The 20,215-nt window shown below is 34.8% G+C and overlaps 1 protein-coding gene across 1 annotated transcript; it reads right to left on the reverse strand.

Moving 5' to 3' along the window:
• Positions 1-2,148: 2,148 nt before the first annotated feature.
• LOC142351677 (uncharacterized) lies at positions 2,149-11,263 on the reverse strand. The gene is made up of 6 exons (XM_075403816.1): positions 11,105-11,263; positions 10,746-10,802; positions 7,813-7,989; positions 5,989-6,096; positions 4,240-4,457; positions 2,149-2,339 (listed from the first exon to the last, which is right to left on the reverse strand). The coding sequence occupies exons 2-6, from the start codon at positions 10,793-10,795 to the stop codon at positions 2,149-2,151; spliced, it is 744 nt and encodes a 247-aa protein (XP_075259931.1). The 5' UTR covers positions 10,796-10,802; positions 11,105-11,263.
• Between the last annotated feature and the right edge of the window lie 8,952 nt (positions 11,264-20,215).

The following is a 20,215-nucleotide window of genomic DNA, read 5'->3' on the forward strand; positions in this document are numbered from 1 at the left end:
ACCAAATTTCATGTACAACCATTAACAGTTAAGTTTATAATATTAATACTTTGGCTATTTTCAGTTTCTTTCACCCCGTCCCCCCATCTTAGATGAACAGTCTAGCGCAGTGTTGCTTCTGAAAGATACTTTATTTTAAAATGGCAATCTAGCCCATTAGTAGAGGAATTGATAAATTTTTGATATCGGTTGTCGATAAAGCAATTCGGTAAAGTCATTAGTAAAAAAATAAGCGCAAATTTGTTTGAAAAGAAATTATTAAACCTGTGTATGCACTATAATCAAAACTTAATTCGCCTACCAGCGCTAATTTCAAAAGATCGACGCATCGTTATATTTTAAATGCCATAGGGTATAATTTTATATATGTGCATATGAAAAAAAAAACAATATGCAAAAATGTTCTTTAAGTGGACGTGTGGGCAATAACTGAAAAGATCCTAAGTTCCTCTGATGAGTCCATAGACGTTAAAAATTCTTGTTGGCGGGCTTTTCAGCTTTGACAAAACAGCATACAAGATAAACATTCCTCATATTAGAATTTTGTCATGTAAGATCAGGTAAGATTTTTTGTCAGATATTTCTTCCTCCCACTAATATTAAAACTAAAAAGTAAAAGGTAACCGTAAAATGGCTGCATGATTTAATAAATTTCTTGATGACAAAGAAGACAACTTGATGACTAAAAGAGACAACATATAATCCAAAGAATATGCTTTTTCAGTACATTTCGAAACCTTTTCTGAAGCTCAATCACTTTGTGACGCGCATTTTCTATTTGAAGTTGTACTTAGAGAACGAAAGCTATCCATATATAAACCAGACGAATAAACACTTGAATAGCGATTTTCACATCGAAAGATTTTTTTTCCAATCGGAAATGAAATCTTCAACGTTTTCGCTGTGACACCACTGTTGAACTGTTGCTGTGGGTATATTTGCTACGACATTAGTCAATTGGTGGCCATCATTGTTTTTTTTAAAATTTGCCGTATCAAATAATCTGATAGGAAGTACAATCTGTTAAGATCTGACGAGAAAACTTTGTATCTTTTAAGATTGGATAAGTTCGTGGTTTTTATCGTTTGCAATCTGATTAGACGCAGTTTTATTTCTAAGGTCTCATTTCTGTGTGATCAGATATGAAAAGAAAAGGCATTCATCCCCTTGCTGGTATCTTAGTAAAAAATGAACATCTCACGCGATGAAATTTTCCGCATCACTGGAATTACTCTAAATATTGCCGGTAGATTGCCGCAAATTAGCTGCAAAAGTATAGACTTGCGTGTCGTATAAAAATATGGACACCGATAAAGATATAAAATGAAAAAATTATCGACGCCGCTCAGAAAGCTGTATAAAAAACACTCATCGATAGGAACCTTTAATACACATATGAGTTCCTTTGAATTTAAACTAATTCAAGTTAGACTTATAAGTTTTAAAGTGCAAAATTCAATTTATTGAGTGGTGTAAGTATGATCAAAATATAATTACGCAAATGAGCTAAGAATTTTGACTAAAGAGAGTGAGAAATGACGCCACGCGCGCAACTGCAGTTAGTGAGAGGAAGAAGTAGTTCAGAAAATTTGACTTGTTAAGTTTTACTGTATGGACAAATGTAAAACAAGAAAAACGCATGAGCGTCTGATCAGAAAGGATATCGAGCACACCTGCATCTCATAAGAAGAGTATACGAAAGCACTTTGGTCTGATTATGAAAAGCAGATGGATTTTGTCAGAAGTCATTTCAAGCTCACCTTGAGCGACGGATAATTTCTCGAGGGCGCTTTAGTCGGATCAGAGGTGGATGAAAACGCAGTTCAAACGCAGAAAAAATGTTCACCGCGTATCAGACTGCAGTGCGTTTCGAAACTGTCTCTGATCAGACCGTCCCAGACCGAAGTGACCTCTGATCAGACACGTTCCAGACCATTGTCCAGACTAAAGTGCGCTCGAAGCCTTTTGCAGACCTTGTAATTCTAGCGCACCGGGAACATGTGTGCGCTCGAAGATCGTGTGATCAGAGGTCACTTCGGTCTGGCCACCTCGACCTGGGTGCGCATGAGTCATTTTATTTTGGATGCTCTGACCAGAGATAATTTACTTCTGGGATCTCAGCCTGTGTATGGTGTCAGTTGTACCATATCAAATAGAATTATAAAGTAAACATACACTGATAGCATTGTCCTTTTGAGTGATTTGTCTCTTCAACTGATTGATTTGTCTGTCCTTCTGAGAGTCCATTTTCCCTTCCAACTTACTCAACTCTGACATCAGTTGTCTGTTGAATTCTTCATCTCCCACACTTCCCACCACAGATGGCAACACTCCTGTCTCTACATTCAACAAATCATCATCAACATCAACCCCATCAACTCATTCCTCCTTTCTCCCAAATAGTTTCCCATCCAATTTTGAAAAGATGGATAAGCGTTTTACGTAATCCCTCCCGTGTCGGAATTAACCCCCTGATTACACCCCCCCCCCCCCCAAATTGATGTAAGAGTAGGGGGGTAAATGTCCATGGGGGGTAAAACATAGTAAGATTAGGAGGGTAATGGGGGTAATGGGGGGTAATGAGGGGAATTTTTAGATTAAATAGTTTAAACCAAATAGTTTAAACGTGCGTGCATGGTCCCACAGAGTCGAGACATGAACGCGTTTTTCGAATTATTTCGCAATGATTCGCATTAATTCACAGAAGTTCGAATCATGGCCAAATTTTTGTCTGGATCGTCCGATCATGGCCAATTTTTTTCTGGATCACCCGGTTCATACTTCTACCACCTCACCGTGCCCATCTAATTTTGAAAAGATAAATGAACGTTTTACGAAATCCCTCCGAAAAAGTTTAACATACAAAATATATGGGCTGCTTGTGTGAAATTTATCTGCGGGATGCACCCGGATCAAAGAGACAAAGCATCAATTAGTAGAAGTAGTAGTATTAGTGTCAATTAGTAGTTGTAAGTAAGAAGGAAGAAACAGTAGTCCCTTGACTACTGTTTATTCCTTCTTACTTACAACTACTAATTGACACTAATACTACTACTTCTACTAATTGATGTTTTCTCTTTAGAACCTTCTTATAGTTTTTGTATTGTATTTGGCTACCCAAACCAAGTAATGTAAAAAAATTAACAACAATCTCGCAACCGATGTTGCGAAAAGGAATTTTTTATTATTCTTGCAAGACTTTGACTTCAACCCTATTTTATCCTGATCACCTGACTGCATTCGGCCGTTGGTTGCGCTGAAAAATTTAGCAGCATTAGTATAATCTACTGTAGTCATGTAAAACTCTGATGTTCTGAGGTTTTCGGTGTAAATTATGTGGCTCTTCCCTGCTTTTTATTTGCTGGCTTGAGACCGGCACTGGCCGAGATACTGAAATAAAATATAAGAGTAATGATATTACACCCCGGCTTGACCACCATAAATAAATCTCGGCAACCATATCCAAGCCATATATGGTGACCAGAAAAACTTGGCAACCATATACCTCACCATACGAAATTTCAAACTTAGGCTGAAAAAGCGTGAAATAAGTGCCTCTGACATATTTTGCTCGTCAAAAGTATCTGTTGAAACTTTGAAAAAAATTCAAGTTCATTGTTTCTTGGCAACCATATATATGACCAAAAACGTTCATGCTACCATGGAGGACCATATATGATGAAATCTAAAACGTTTAAAAACCAATTTTGAGGAAATCCTGGTGAACGTTTCCTCTCCTAAAAAGTTTTTTGGAGACGTAAAGCCGAAAGATTGTTATTTATGTTTTCTTGGCAACCATATACGGAACATGCGCATTCATGGTTCTTACCGGTACCATGAAACTTTTTGGTCCTGGATATGGTCAGTTCAAATGATCTGGATGCCATCCAAGGTCCTGTGGATGCCATACAAGAACACTTTGTTGCCATACAAGATTTCCTGGATGCCAAGATTTCCTGAATGCCATGCAAGAGCCATAGAGACCAAAAAGAGCCATACACCTTGTCTACTTTTTACGTGCTGTCCGTATGTCTGACAGAATGTTAAAAGCACTGCCAGGGAAAAATCAGAATCTGATTTTCATACTGTACAGAGTGTTTTCAGTTTTCAACACGGAGAGTTTTACACGGATCATGGTAAAAAGTGACATGATCAGAAACATGTCATAGAAAAATCGCATAATGGAAAGTCTCTGATTCAGCGCTGATTTACACTGAGACTATTATTCAGGTAGCATACCCTGCATGCGTTCTACTGCCTCTATAACTGCACTCTTCACTTTCCTCTTAGCCTTCTTAGTGAATTGTCCATCTGGTTGCACGACAGTCTGCACCCCCTCCAACTCCTCCTTCAGTTGCTGTGCCTCATCCTCCACCTCATTCACAATCTCACTCGCAATATCCTTCACCCTCTCTATCTCCCCCTCCATCTTGCTAGCCTCCAACTTCTGCCAATCTCTTAAACATAACACCACCACCACCATCACCACCCCAGTCATTCTGGAATTTTTATCGTGTAAGATCTGATAAGATGCTGATCAAAACTCTTTATCGTGTAAGATCTTATCTGGTCTTACTCGATAAAAATTCTGCCCTACGTGAACTTTAATCGTGTAAGAGCTGATAAGAAATTTATCAAATCTTATAAGATAATAATTCAATTTTGCTGAATTGTTATCTTATGAGATCTGATGAGCTGTTTCATAATTCGCACAGTCTGTGATTTATGCTGAATAACAGATTGTACTTTCTGTCTGATCATAGGATCCAAAGACTTGTTTTTTAAACTGCTCAGAGTAAATTCAGAGCCCGGGTTGCTCATCATAAACAATTCCTAGTAGTCATACTATGTCATATATGATTCCTAGTATTCATACAAGGTCATATATGATTTGTATGATTTCTTAGTAGTCATACAAGCATCATATGCGATTTCCTAGAAATCATACAGGAATCATACAAAAAAAATCAAAGCCTAAAAACTGTATATCTTTCATTTTTTTGATGTTGAAAAAATTTCCTGGAAATCATACAAAATCATATATGACGCATAAAACATTGATTGGTTTCACATTTTCCCGTATAATATAGTCAGAGGACATAATAAATTATTGTATCGCATTTGCATTCCACATTTGATTCTTTGTGTGGGCGAAAAGAACAACTTTCCAACTTAAATACATTCAGAAAACGAAATTGAGGTTATCTGCAAAAATTTTTCCAAATGTTTTTTAATAAATGAGCATTTATAGGTATAAACTGGCTTAAGAGAATATCACAACATTATTTATCTGTTTGGACTTACTCATTAATTGCGTGTCCAACTTTGCAAATGATGTACGTTTGGGTCTTTTGGCGGATCACAAAGTGATGCCGGGGAAGCACATAAGTGAGTCCCTGCCGAATGAAACTTTTATAAGACATAAATGGTTTAAAACTTTATGAAAAATAGATGTATGATTCTTGGTATGCATAATAGGATCATATTTGATTTCTTTGTAGTCATACAAGGTTCAGATATGACTGCCTAGTAGTCATGTATGATTTCTTAGTAGTCATACAAGGATCGTACTAGGAAATACGTTATGATTTGTATGATACCATATATGATCCATGTATGACTACTCAGAAGTGAGGACCCTGGAGGCCAAAAAACTGGTCATTTCTAACATTTCCATCCTAAGATACCGAAGCTAAGAGCCGAACATATCGAACATTTCTTGCATCGTTTTTGTTCGGTCTTAGGGACTACGGTTCAGCTCTTGTGCATCATAATAGCTATGCAGAAAGCTCAAAAGATCAAGCATTTCTGTTTCAAACAAAAACAAATGTTTGCTCTGGAAGATACTGCACATAGATTTTGAGCAACTTTACCAATCCAATTGCGAAACTTTTGGACATTTTAGCTTTCCAATTGGTTATTTTGAGAAAAAGGATCCAGAAACGATTACAATTAGTCGTTGTGTAACTTATGAGTAATATGTCTAACAATAGATTGTTGTGTTGTTGTTCCACATGATGTACTGCCTCCTTCTGTTTGTTTTCTTCTAGTAATTTGACCATCTCCTCCATAACATCGTGTCTCTCACAGGCATCCCTAATCAACCAATCAAAGTCAACATATATGTCTCAAAATTAACACCTTCGGCTTACAATGATGTCGCCATAATACCTTCTCACAGCACTCGTGATGGATAACAAAAAAAAAACCAATCCTTAAATTCCGCTCATTTCTTGCATTTTATCCCCGTTGAAACTCGGCTCGTTTCTTATAATTTTTTTCGTTGAAACTCCGGGCACAGAAAAATCAAACAATTGTTCAGATCAATAGTTTATAATACTTTTAGGTTATAAAGTACGAAAACAAATATCTTCAGTTATGGATAAAAACAAAACGTCTTGGATTAATATGCTTATCTTCTATCCATAAGTTAATCTATCCTCGACAGCATGCTCGGCATAGTATTAAATCTCTTTTAATATTACGAGGATGCTAATTATTTAGCGCTATTCTTGCATTTCTTTAATACAACTATTCCAATGGTGAAACTTTGCAAGATTAGCGCTGAATTCAGCGGTGATTTTTTGTAAGAATTGCAATTTTTAGCGGTGAAATTTTTTTTACAGCTTAAAAGTTTTTTTTCACCGCATTCATCGCATTGAGCGCAAATCTAACACTTTTCACATTCTTCAAACTTTTCACCTTCTTCAAATTCACCGCAAATCTTACATCTTTAAGCAATTTTTAGCGGTGCATGCTACACTACTCTATGATCTTAAGTGTAAAACGAATTTATTGTGCTCCGCAAGGTATCCAAATGTTTCCTTCTTTTTACAGAGCATGGGGGCAGAGGAGCAGAGGGAAGTGGTTCGTGGTCTCAGTTGGGATCCGACAGTAGATGACATGTCAGCTCTTATGAATCAGAATGGATAACAGAGCTCATCAACTAATCATAGAAAAAGCTCTCTCTGCAACATGCACACCTTCCATCGACCTCCTCTTTTCTGTAAGTCATTTTATATCAAACCTGCCCGAACTTTTGTTCAGAAGTCTTTTCTTCTGGGAATGCATGGAAGATGATTTTAGACTCCCTCTTAACATGCGGTCCCACATTATATTTTAATAGCGTATGGGGCCTGAACATATACCCTCCACTTCATTAATTAATTAAATGGTGCGACCAATTAATTAAAATTTCGCAACTCGTCAATGCTACACGGTATCAAAGATGTTTATCGGAGAAAAATAGAATTAATGTTATTATTATAGTGCAGTGCAAAAAAGAATTCTGTCATTCGCATGTCTAATTTCACGCTCTGGCCTTCTGCACACTCGCTGGCTACTTGTTATCAACACTTTCTCTACTCAAACCTGCGAACAATTTTTCGCATCAACTGGGGTTCGAACCACCAACCTACTTCTGATTCCACATTTTGCCTCTCCAGTTCCAATGCCTACACCACGGGGCTACGCCCCCGGTTAAGCGCGCAGATTCAGCAACTTTTGAAGTGCTTTTTCTTTGTGATGTTCACTTTTCAAAGACAACGATCGGATCTTTTCCGTTTGTGCCCCCCCCCCCCCCAGCTTAGTGGGTGCATATTATTTGCATCCCCCAGACGCACGTGTAATAACTTTACATAATGATTTACTATGTAATGACATGTGCTCTGTAACTGGGGGGCGCATAACGTACTGGGGGGGGGGCACAAACGGAAAAGATCCCAACGATCATATAATCAGCATCGAAAGTCTAATTAAGAGAGCGGTTCCCCGGGTCGAGGTATCACCACCATTCAACTGAAAATCATGTACCTGCTCATGCATTCAATCTCTCCCTGTAAATTTGAGATGACAGCCTTGTAGTGGGACATGAGTTCCCCCATGTGTCTCCGGTCACTCATAGTCAAGTGACCTCTAGCTGCATTCGGGGGTTGCACAGGAGAGCGCCAGTAGGTACGGAACAAGGGCACTTGTGGAACATGAGAGTAGCTGTGAACAAACAATCATATCAGCCGGTATTCGCTGGTCTGGTCTGTGACAAACCAAAAAAAAAAATCCAATTGAAAACACTAGTTGAAAAAAAGTAGAGTTCAAACTATGAATTATCACTGCCCATTCAACGCAAAGTTGTGTAAGATAAGCGGTGAATGCGGTGAAATTACATAAATCAGGTGGTGAATGCGATGAAAAAAATTTCATTGCCTGGTAGCGGTGAAATTACATAAATTCATCGCTTAACTTAGTGGTGAAATTACATAAATTTACTGCTTAGAAAACAGTGTTAAAATTGTGTGAGATCTTGAATCTTTCTGACACTTTTTTTAAACGGTGATATTTTTTAATTTCACCACTAGAGTGAGCGGCAAACAAAATCACCGCATTTCACCGCTAAAATATGTATTTTCACCGCTAAGAAGCGAGAATCTTATAAAAAATCAAAGCGCGTGTTTTACAAAAAGTAGAGTGAATTTGATTTAAATTCAAAACAAATATGCAAGATTTTTGTGAGAGGTGGAGCAGTGGAAGAAGAAGTGGCTAACATGCAGGAGGTGAGAGGTATGAATCCGTGTAAAGACGGTAATTTGTAGCAAACGGTGAAATGTGCGGAAGTTTTGTAAGTTCACCTCTTTCTCTACTAGTGGTATTATTGCATATTTCAAACTTAAATACGAAGTCTGCGGTGAATACAAAAAACAACTCTTCACAAATTATCTTATATTTTTTTCCCATTTTTCATCGACCCAGGCGCTGTTGATGATGACCATAAAGATATTTGTAAAACCACTCTGGACGAGGTTTCACACCTAATCTACCCCCTACATAATGGGAATAAGGGTGTAATGCGTATTGCTTTCATATTTATAGGGGGGAAAAGAGTTTAAGAGGGTAATTTGTAAACACTCTTTTCTACAATCTTTTAACACTCTTTGCAAAGAGTGAAATTTAGGGTGGACTGAAAAAGATTACACTCTTACACAATTATCATTATAACCAAATTGAAACTTCTAATTCCATCATCAGTTGGAATAAATGTTAATGCACAAAGTGAAGGAAACAAGTAGTAGGAGTGCCATTCTGCTATAGAACGCTTTTTAAAAGGATTGGAAGATTAACAAAAATGACAACTTACGATTTTCACCATGTACTTATGTAATCACCAAAAACGTTATTTTATCGCTACGCAAGACGTAAGTTCAATATTCCTAAATGTCTTCTAGAGTAAAACTGGTGTTTTTTCAAGAAAATTTTATGACGGTTATCTTGCAAGATCTTACAAGATAAGCGTCGGAGTTCGTCTGGGGTAACCATAAAGTTCCGTAAGTTCAAAATTGAGTTCGGTAGCAAACATATAGATTAGTTTTTATGCTTAACGTCAAATACATATAGCCTTAATAGCGGACCTATTAAAACACATGGATTTTTATATACCTTTGATAAATGATGAAGAGAGAAGAGTATTAGAGACCAGAGTTCAGAAGGTAGACGATTTAAGGTTATTACTTTTAGTCAAAGTAAAAAAGTAAAAAGAGTTTGAATAATTTGATGATAACCTTCTGTGCTACACTCAGGATAAAAGGCTTTGTTTGTTTCGAAAAGAGATTTTAGATGAACTAAAAGAAAACGTTGTTAAAACAATTATATAAAGAATGAACTATAACTAATGCTTTGATTGAACGTGTTATAATGCAATATTTTCTCCAAAGTACTCAGATTGTTCAATATTTTTTGATTTTTTTATTAAGAAGTCAATGATTTTTTCAGTTCAACGTCAATGGATAATACATCAATCTTCCTTTACACATTGCGATGATTTAAATTTTACTCTAGATTAACAGTTACTTTTTATATTGATTATAATTTTCTTTTAATCTATCAGTATTTTTATTTTTCATACATGGTGTATAATTATTTATGGCAAAAATTGTTTTCTGATTATGACATCAATCTGTATTTTAAACGTGCTGTTGATTTAAACGTGCTTATATGATGATTATATTTTAAGTTGTTGATGATTATATTTCAAATTTTACTCATAGTGATATTTTTTGATTAAAACAAAAATTTATCCAGGATTTGAGAAATAGGAAGGAGGTTGCACGAGTCTCACTTGATGTGTTTTTTGTATTGTATTTTTTGGGATTAATAATAGTTTACTTTTCCATAATTCTTTTTGCAGATGTGTATCATCTACCAGCAACACCAAACTAGCGTTGCAACAGGCAGTCTACCTTCGAAAACCAGGTGGAATTCTTCCGAAAATTCCTAAGGAATACAAAATTCATAAGATAATTTAGTTTTTGCAAGTATCCTATAATGAGAATTTGTTCGGCTGGATTCAACTAAATTACACAGCTCTAACAATCCAATTTCAATCGTCATTGAATTTAGTGTGTTACAATTTAGTTCATTTGATCTAAAATTTGTTTTTTTTAAATATATGTATAATAGCAAAGTTCGTTTTTAGAAAAAATGAGAATTATTGAAAAATTTTTTAACGGTCAAACCCGTTGTAGATTTTTTGAGCCAAGCGCGAACATTTTAGGTTGATCTAAAGTCCAGCATCAAAAATTTGGGTCGAGCCAAAGACTAGTTGAACGATTAGGTACAGCTATAGTCTTTTCATGGGCTTTTTGAGTCGAGCTTGGTCTTTTCATAAGTCGAGATTTGAACCTGGGAATGATTACACTTTCATAGAGCTTGGATGAAATCAGGCGTGTTTTTCTTTAATTACTGTAATGACTTACCCGTGATATCCATGTGCGTAATGTCCTCCCAGAGGGACATGAGGTAACATCTCCAAGCTTAGTTAAATTGAATAGCATCTATTCTGTCCCCCAAGCTTAGGGTTATATATATCTTTTCAGCCCCCCTCACCCCCCCCCCCAGGCGCATATAAAGACTGGGGGCCGAAACAGAATAGACGCATGAAATAAATAACAAAACCCAACTTTCTTAAAAAAACATGTCTTTTTGGCCTATTTGGTCTCATCAACATACATCATAAATTCCAAGGGTATATAGGGAACTGTGTGAGTCATGGGTGGGTGGGTTGCGTCTGCAATAGTCAGAATAGATGCAATTAAAGCTGTCAGATAATCGGCACAATTTAGGTCAACCGCTTTTGTATAAATTAAAATTTAGTTTAATATAAAGACAGTAAAAAGTATATAGTCAATAATAGATTTCGAATTGTGTAGAAAAACGTGGCGATATTTTACTTCTCATGAAATACAATATAAATTTATAATGGAGCAGAAGAATTTATGCAGTATTTAGTTAGAGTTAAGTCTAATTTTTGACAAGGCTTCTTTATTACAGAATTCTCTACGAGGTCATTCCGATTCGCGTGACTTCATAAATGGTCTAAAACAATTACAGAACTAATTTTTATGCTTCATTGATTAGTTCTAATGTTTTTAACTCTTGTCTCAACTCTTCCCGGTACACTAATCAATCAAACGTGCAAAAGGAGTTCTGCAACTTTCGTTACTTAGAGACCCCAGAAACCGTTGCTTTTTCATCCGTCGCTGAAATTTCGAGGCAGAGAGCATAGTTTGAAAGATTGAAATCAGACTTAAAGAGGCAAAAAATTAGTTTTAGTTAAAAGTATAACTTGAATCACTAACTGACACTTGAATCAATTTGCTACAAAAATTGCTGATTCGCTATCGGAGATGGAGATGTAGGATTTATTTCAACGCCATTAGATTTTTAAACAGCAAACTTTGCTCACACTAATCTGCAAAAATGTACTCTCATTTTCAACTTCAAATTAAAATCTACTTTCATACCAGTTGGTTCTCTAAATACTTCACTAGAGAAAATCTTCACTCCCTTGTGTCTCGTGCTAAGCACTCGGGGTCAAGAGCCCTCAAGTCAGGGCACAAATCACTCGAGTGAGTTATATCTTGTTGTAACTTTTACAAGAAGTGTCTTTCGAAGAACCGTCATCGTCTGTGCTTGGTAAAAAAAAGCCTGCCTTCAGATCTAGTGTAACGAATAATGAAGAAGTCACAAACTAGTTCTCGTAAGAATGTGGTCCTGAGGCAGTTAGAACCCAAATCGATGGGAGTTTGAGCTAAAGCACTATACTTTTGCAAAGTTCTTCCTTGGATGTTTTTTTAACACCTCAGGACTCCAATTTTTGACACCAAAACAAAAGTTTGAAATAATTGTGTTAGCAATAGCACTGAAAAGAAGTAAAATTTCACCTCTATTTTTTGTCTGGAATTGATTCTCAATACAATGAAATTAGTTTTTATCTTCGGTTGGGGTGTTGAAGTTTTGCTGAGCGGTAGTTTTACAAAACTGAGCACAATATAAATTTAAAAAACTAATAGGCTTTCCGATAATTTTTCCAAAAGGTTGCCAAAGACCTCTAAAGACTTTTTCGACAGGTTATTTCAACTTCTACCACATGGTAGCTTACAAATTTTCAAAAAATAAAAAAATGGATAGCAGATTTTTATTTAAAGCCAACTTCTGCTGCGCAAGAAAACATAAAGACAGTAAAAAGTATATAGTCAATAATAGATTTCGAATTGTGTAGAAAAACGTGGTGATATTTTACTTCTCATGAAATACAATATAAATTTATAATGGAGCAGAAGAATTTATGCAGTATTTAGTTAGAGTTTAGTCTATTTTTTGAAAAGGCTTCTTTATTACTGAATTCTCTACGAGGTCATTCCGTTTCGCGTGACTTCATAAATGGTCTAAAACAATTACAGAACTAATTTTTATGCTTCATTGATTAGTTTCTTTTTCAGGTATCCTGTTTTAGTTTGGATAAGGCTACTTAGCATTCGGTCCGTGAAGTTTTGTTTAAGAAATCAAATTGCATTTGCATGTTTAAAAGACGGATGAATGAAAAAGTTCATTTACTTTTCATGTAGAGCCTATTCACCTAGAAAAATCTTTCACGGAATCTTGCGAAAATTAATTTGAATCTTAAATTTGCTTGAAAACTCCTGTGCCTACAAATGTTAGTATTATTTTTTAGCCATATTCAATTGTTTTGCTTTCCGCATTCGTTTAGTTCAAATCGAAAAAACCACAGCCAAGGATTTACAATTTAATTTTTAAAAAAACATGCACATATGTTCTTGTTAAGGGTAAGAGCATTACAAGTAGTAGTAAAGATGCCGGTATTTTAACAGGGGGACCTGTTAAAATACCGGCATTTTGCATTTTTTTTTAAAAAAAAATCTCTGAATCCTTTTTCTATTCTAATGAGACTAAAAGCGAAAGCGACTAACCTGATAGAATACTGAGGTAAAGGAAGAAAAAATATAGTTTAAACTTGATAAGTTTTTGTTCCAATCTAAGAAATTTAATAGTTTTTTTGAGTCTTACATCGCACAAGTGATATTAATTTTATGGGTTTTATTGCCCATATGTTTGAATTAACAAGTAAGTGCGAAATAATGAAATTGGAAGTTGGTTGAATTTCAAGTTTGGAAAGAAGTTTCAAGCAGAGTTTCGAACTGAAAATAGCGCATGAGAATGAATGGAGGACAAAATATCGTGAAAAAATGACTGAAAACTTCACAAAAATTGGTGTTCAAAACTTGTCTGAAAATTGGTTAAAAAAGTGATTTTATGGCTTCAAAACTGTGTCTGGAAATGCCCAAAAAGCATTTTTTTATACATTTTCCTAAATGATAAAATTTGGTAGCTGAAATACTGTTAAGGAATCGGGCTTTTATTAAATTTTACAGTTTGATTTTAAATTGTGCAGTCTTCAGTGTACAAGGTCATTTTCATTATTTGTGCTGAAATTGTGGAAAAAACGTATGAGAGAATAAGAAGAAAAAAAGCATGACTTTTAAAATTTTGCCCGTGATTAACCCATTTATGTTTCAATGAAGACTTCTTTGAAGTGTTAATGTATGACTCCACTACATGGTAGACAAAATTTTGGTGTGGCAACCCTAAAACTGGGCTGAGTTCTATTTTTAGCATATCTGTGTAATCGACCATGTAAAGCCGCTGTGAGGAAAAGTGCTTTTAAATAGTTTTTATTGGTATCTCTCTTTCTTTACGATTAATTTCAAAGCAAGCCGCATTTCTTAAAAATCTCTTACAGCGTGCTGATACCATTTAGAGAGTATTTGTTGTCCACAACGGAAACAATGTTATGACTGAAAAATTTTCCTTTGTAGATAATAGTGACTTTTACCACAAAACTTTCTGCTCTAGCGAAACAGTTGTTGTTGCTTCAGTGAAAACATACGAAACAACGGGAACCTATATTGGTCTACGACTCTTCATAAAAGATTCTGAGGATTTTTGTTTCTCTGTTTCAAACCAAAGAGTAACTCTCAGCTTCTGAATTCGATCTTCGTGACCAGAAAATAAAAACGATTCAAAATTTATCGTCTGGAGGAACTGCAAAGAAAATTAAGCGAATGCAACAAACTGGTTGTGACATCCAGAACGAACTTAAAAAAATTTTTTTAGAAGAAAATAAATCAACTGAAAAACTCGATTGTCATTGAATAAAAATATATTTATTCTTTTTCCCTAAAGATTGTTGTTATCCTTCCTTCACTCTTATAGCTGGTTACTTCTAGAGTGAGACCTGATATAACAATAAAGTATATGCATCTCTCTCTAATCCTCTCGTGAAATATATTGAAATTAAGTTTAGACCATAGCATTGGGGCCCGTGCACTGTCCACTAGTACTCCCATCGAAGAGTAACAGACTAGAAGCATAGAGCTTTAATACGTTAGGTCAGCCTTAAGAATAATACTATTGTTTTCTTGAGACGACCATGAGACAACCTGGATTATACCCAATAAAAGGTAAGCCCTGAACATGTCTGATCTGGTGAGAGTAGTGTCGGTAGCATTCAGAAACTCAACCATTAATATATTTTTGAAATTTAACAAGAAAAATTGTTTAAATAACACCTGAATTACGGTACAACAAATAACCTTGAACAGAAAACACTCAGCACATTACATACCATTATTAATATTATCCAACGACCAAATGACTAAAAATTGGATATTCCAATTAACCGATGAAAACGGAAAAACAATTACACAATAAAATAATCAAATTGAATACACCTTGGAAAAAATGGTACGTGTATTCTTTAATCACCATGACATGAAACAAGGTGAAAATCAACTGTTATCAATACGCAATTCAAGGTAAAAACTGTTGAAAAACAGTACACAATATCTATCAGAAAAAAAGACAAATAGAAACAATCAGTACAAGACAAATTAAGACAAGACATTAAAAATTTTGAAAATTGGTTAAAAAGAATAGGCGAAATTAGAATTGAAATTCTTGACGAAATTGCCAGAGATATTTTAAAAGTAACCTCTGCAATTTGTTGTTTTTTTGGGGTGAACAATATCGAACACAAGGATGAAGCACGAAAATTAATTCGATTTTCGTATGGAAAAAAGATGCAGTATCTCGAATGACCAGAATTACAACAATTCTGGGACAAAAACTACCATTCCCCATTCTTTGAAAACATGCTACAAGTAAGCTCTGCAAGTGTTAGTTACGTAATCGAACAAAAACAGAGTGTTCGATAGACAAAAGCCGAATCTCTATAATTGATAACACCTTCAAGCATAACATCTACTTCAACGCCAAACGATAATTTAAATTATAATACATTCGCAACTACACACAAATCAACGATACTACCAGACAGATTCCTCACAGCAAACCTTTTTCAGAACAAAAAGGACTACGCAGAAAGTTCATCTTATTATTCAGATCAAGAAAATGATTTAGTCCATTCCGTTCCATCACCGATAACAGACCATCCGAGAAAAGCTAATAAACCAATAAACTTCGGAAACAATAACAATTACATAATAAATACAGCAACACCTAACTTTGATAACGATTACCTCGATAATAATCGACACGACGGACAAATTACAAAAGACACTAGGGACACACAACATGAAATAACAGAAAATGTAACGATGCAAACAAATAAATTCTTAGAAAATATGGAGCATAATTCTATCAAATGAGTGAAAATTGACAAAGCAAACAACAAAATAACATTAACTAAGCCTTGGATCAAATACACCAAACATTTAGCTACTTTACAGAAAATAAAACCAAAGAAAAGGAAATACACTCTCCCAAAACAGAGTAAGTGCACATGTGTCACAAGTCAGACCACAATTTTCGGAAAAACCACCCGGAGAAGAACGGGATACAACCGTTTCAGAACCACCTTTAACCTTCTATAAACAGTTAACATCTATGAGTCTAAACGTCGAAGCGCAAATAGAACCAACAAATTCTAACGGCTCAGTACCGACAACTATAAAACAGTTTGACGAAAGAGACTCTTGATACACTGTTGAAGAATACCTATACATTAAAAAGGCAGCTATGATATTTAGCAGCGGAAATGAACCCATTAACAGACCTGGACACCATCAGTGGAATGTAAAAAGAGCACCACTGATATTGCACACCTTGCAAGGACCAGCACAGAAATGATATCCAACTTTACCGAGTGAAACCAAACTCGATAGTTTCCTGTTAAAAAGTAAGCTCTAGAACATGTCTTATCTGGTTCGACCAGTGTTGGTAGCATACAGATATTAACCATTAAACTTTTATTTCAGAAACTTTTTTATTAATACTCACCTAAATAGTACTCTCACCTGTACTATAGTATAGACATCACCTTTTTTTAATCATGGATAACGATATATTGCTAACACCTTTTAATATATCACCTGAATGTACACCAGAAAATAAACAGATAATTCAAAAAATAATAAAAAATTTAAAAATTAACCTGTTTCTAGATACAAAACACGTAACCCAACACTCCTTAAAGAAACACCACTTGTCACACTGCATACCAGCATTATTCGTGAAGTAAGTATTATTTATTTTGTGTTTAGTTCGATCTTGTAGGTAATTGATGTCTTTTGCACGAAGTTTAATTGGTCCTAAACCGTATTCAAGGTAAGCTAATAATAGGAATAGAAATATAAAGGTGAAAATTATGACGTGTATTATTACTAGTTGAACCGACATGTGTACGTTAGTCCTGTGTGTGGGTTATAAAATGATGCAAAACCAAGTGTTTGCAGTGTATATCTATCAAATTTGTATATAAATTCTGTGCAAATAAATGCCGGAGGTGTTTTACGAGTGGTAATGGATGGGGTTAATGCGTGAAAGGGGTGGTTAAAAATGGTGTTATATCTAATTTTTGATTGAACTTTACCGAGTGAAACCAAACTCGATTGGAAAACATTCTGTAAAAATTTCTCTGATATGTTCGACTCCGAAAAGCTGAAACAGCAAGCAAAAATAGTACTACAACAACTACAGACTATTATTAATAAATCGTTGAGATCTTTAGCTCTAAGAATAGAAGCATTAGTTAAAACAACTTGTACACTTTATGCTGATGATTATAAAAACAGTGTAACAAATCATACATTTATTAGATGTCTTGACAGGGAATTAAAAAAACGGAGCACTGAAAAAACACTCAAACCATAAACAAACACTGAGAGAACCAGAAATGCCATTTAAAACACTAGCAGATAAGATAGATCAAATGGACCTAACAAGGACAATTACAAATAACCATAAACGGCTCTAAGGAGTCAACCGAAGCTCCACTACACCACAATCAAACAAAAACCAAATGTAAGAGATCTGTAATAACATAGATAACCTAGATCAAAACAACATTGAACAATTTCAAAATGCTGTATGCAACGTTCTAAGTGGAATAAGCAACACATATGATAGAACGAACTTTAAAGGTAGACCTAAATTCGCATTATTTTGTAGTTACTGCAGCTCAAACGGACACACAAAAGGCAGATGTTTTAAAAGGCGTCAGAGAAAAACGCAGCAAAAACTACGAGAAAAATTGTTTTACGGCCACATGAGAAACAAACAAAATCTACCAAAAAGACAAAGTAGTTCAAACTATGCAACCGGTAGACAGTTACCATCATCTTCACAAGTAGAAAAAAACAATAGAGTAAGGAAACCTAATAGATCCTACAGCAGAAATTACAGTAACGACAGAAGTGTGTATTCCAATAATAGGTCATACAGTAATAAAAGATCCTACAGTAATAACAGATCATACAACAGAAATCATAACAACAATAATAACCGCAACCGCTCAAGAAACTTTAACAGGAGCAATGATAGATATAATAAGTATAACACCAGAAGTCGTACCAGTAGCTACAACCGATCAAGTGATAATTATAATAAACCGAATTCCGGATAATACTCGAGAAAAAATTCAAGATATAAGTCCTGAAATAACTCCAGATCACCGTATAACAACTCCAAATCACCGTATAATATTAATAACAATAATAGAATCTGGTATAGTAACAGGAATAGATATAATGATAGTGATAGAAATAAATACCCAAACAAAAGAATAGGCACAAAAACAGAAATAACAATTCTAAAAAAATTAACAAGTAGAAATAATAATAATTCTGGTTACAAAAACAATAACAGAGTAAATAACGTTGAAGAACAGCAAATTAATGATAACGATCCACCAGGGATTGACCATTATCAATATTCGTTCAAATTGTCAGACGAATATCAATAAAAATTGGACAAATTTCACAACGCAAAAGAAGACGCTTTTACTTTAATAATGGAGTCAATCTTGATTAACATCCAGAAACAAACTTAGAAAAAACTTTTAATTAAAAAAAAGAAAATAAATATTCTGCTGAAACTAGAATACTCTTTTCTGATTGGCTGAAATTATATTTATTGTTTTCCCTTTTAGAAATGTCTTAAATCTTTCTCTTTCACTCTTTAGTTAGTTCCTTCAGAGTCAGACCTGATATAACAATAAAGTATGTGAATTTCTCTCTACTCCGCTCGTGAAATATATTTGAGACTAAGTCGATAGCAGCATTGGGGCCCGTGCTCTATCCACTAGTATTCCTATCGAAGAGTAATAGAATAGAGTCATAGAACTTTAATTAGTCAGGTAAGCCTTAAGATTATTACCATTGTTGAGGCGACCATAAGACAGTTCAGATAGTTTCCTGTTAAAAAGTAAGCTCTAGAACATGTCTTATCTGGTTCGACCAGTGTTGGTAGCATACAGATATTAACCATTAAACTTTTATTTCAGAAACTTTTTTATTAATACTCACCTAAATAGTACTCTCACCTGTACTATAGTATAGACATCACCTTTTTTTAATCATGGATAACGATATATTGCTAACACCTTTTAATATATCACCTGAATGTACACCAGAAAATAAACAGATAATTCAAAAAATAATAAAAAATTTAAAAATTAACCTGTTTCTAGATACAAAACAGGTAACCCAACACTCCTTAAAGAAACACCACTTGTCACACTGCATACCAGCATTATTCGTGAAGTAAGTATTATTTATTTTGTGTTTAGTTCGATCTTGTAGGTAATTGATGTCTTTTGCACGAAGTTTAATTGGTCCTAAACCGTATTCAAGGTAAGCTAATAATAGGAATAGAAATATAAAGGTGAAAATTATGACGTGTATTATTACTAGTTGAACCGACATGTGTACGTTAGTCCTGTGTGTGGGTTATAAAATGATGCAAAACCAAGTGTTTGCAGTGTATATCTATCAAATTTGTATATAAATTCTGTGCAAATAAATGCCGGAGGTGTTTTACGAGTGGTAATGGATGGGGTTAATGCGTGAAAGGGGTGGTTAAAAATGGTGTTATATCTAATTTTTGATTGAACTTTACCGAGTGAAACCAAACTCGATTGGAAAACATTCTGTAAAAATTTCTCTGATATGTTCGACTCCGAAAAGCTGAAACAGCAAGCAAAAATAGTACTACAACAACTACAGACTATTATTAATAAATCGTTGAGATCTTTAGCTCTAAGAATAGAAGCATTAGTTAAAACAACTTGTACACTTTATGCTGATGATTATAAAAACAGTGTAACAAATCATACATTTATTAGATGTCTTGACAGGGAATTAAAAAAACGGAGCACTGAAAAAACACTCAAACCATAAACAAACACTGAGAGAACCAGAAATGCCATTTAAAACACTAGCAGATAAGATAGATCAAATGGACCTAACAAGGACAATTACAAATAACCATAAACGGCTCTAAGGAGTCAACCGAAGCTCCACTACACCACAATCAAACAAAAACCAAATGTAAGAGATCTGTAATAACA

Source organism: Convolutriloba macropyga, chromosome 13 (assembly GCF_964194025.1).
Source record: "Convolutriloba macropyga chromosome 13, txConMacr16.3, whole genome shotgun sequence".
In the NCBI taxonomy this organism is placed as follows: Eukaryota; Metazoa; Xenacoelomorpha; order Acoela; family Convolutidae; genus Convolutriloba; species Convolutriloba macropyga.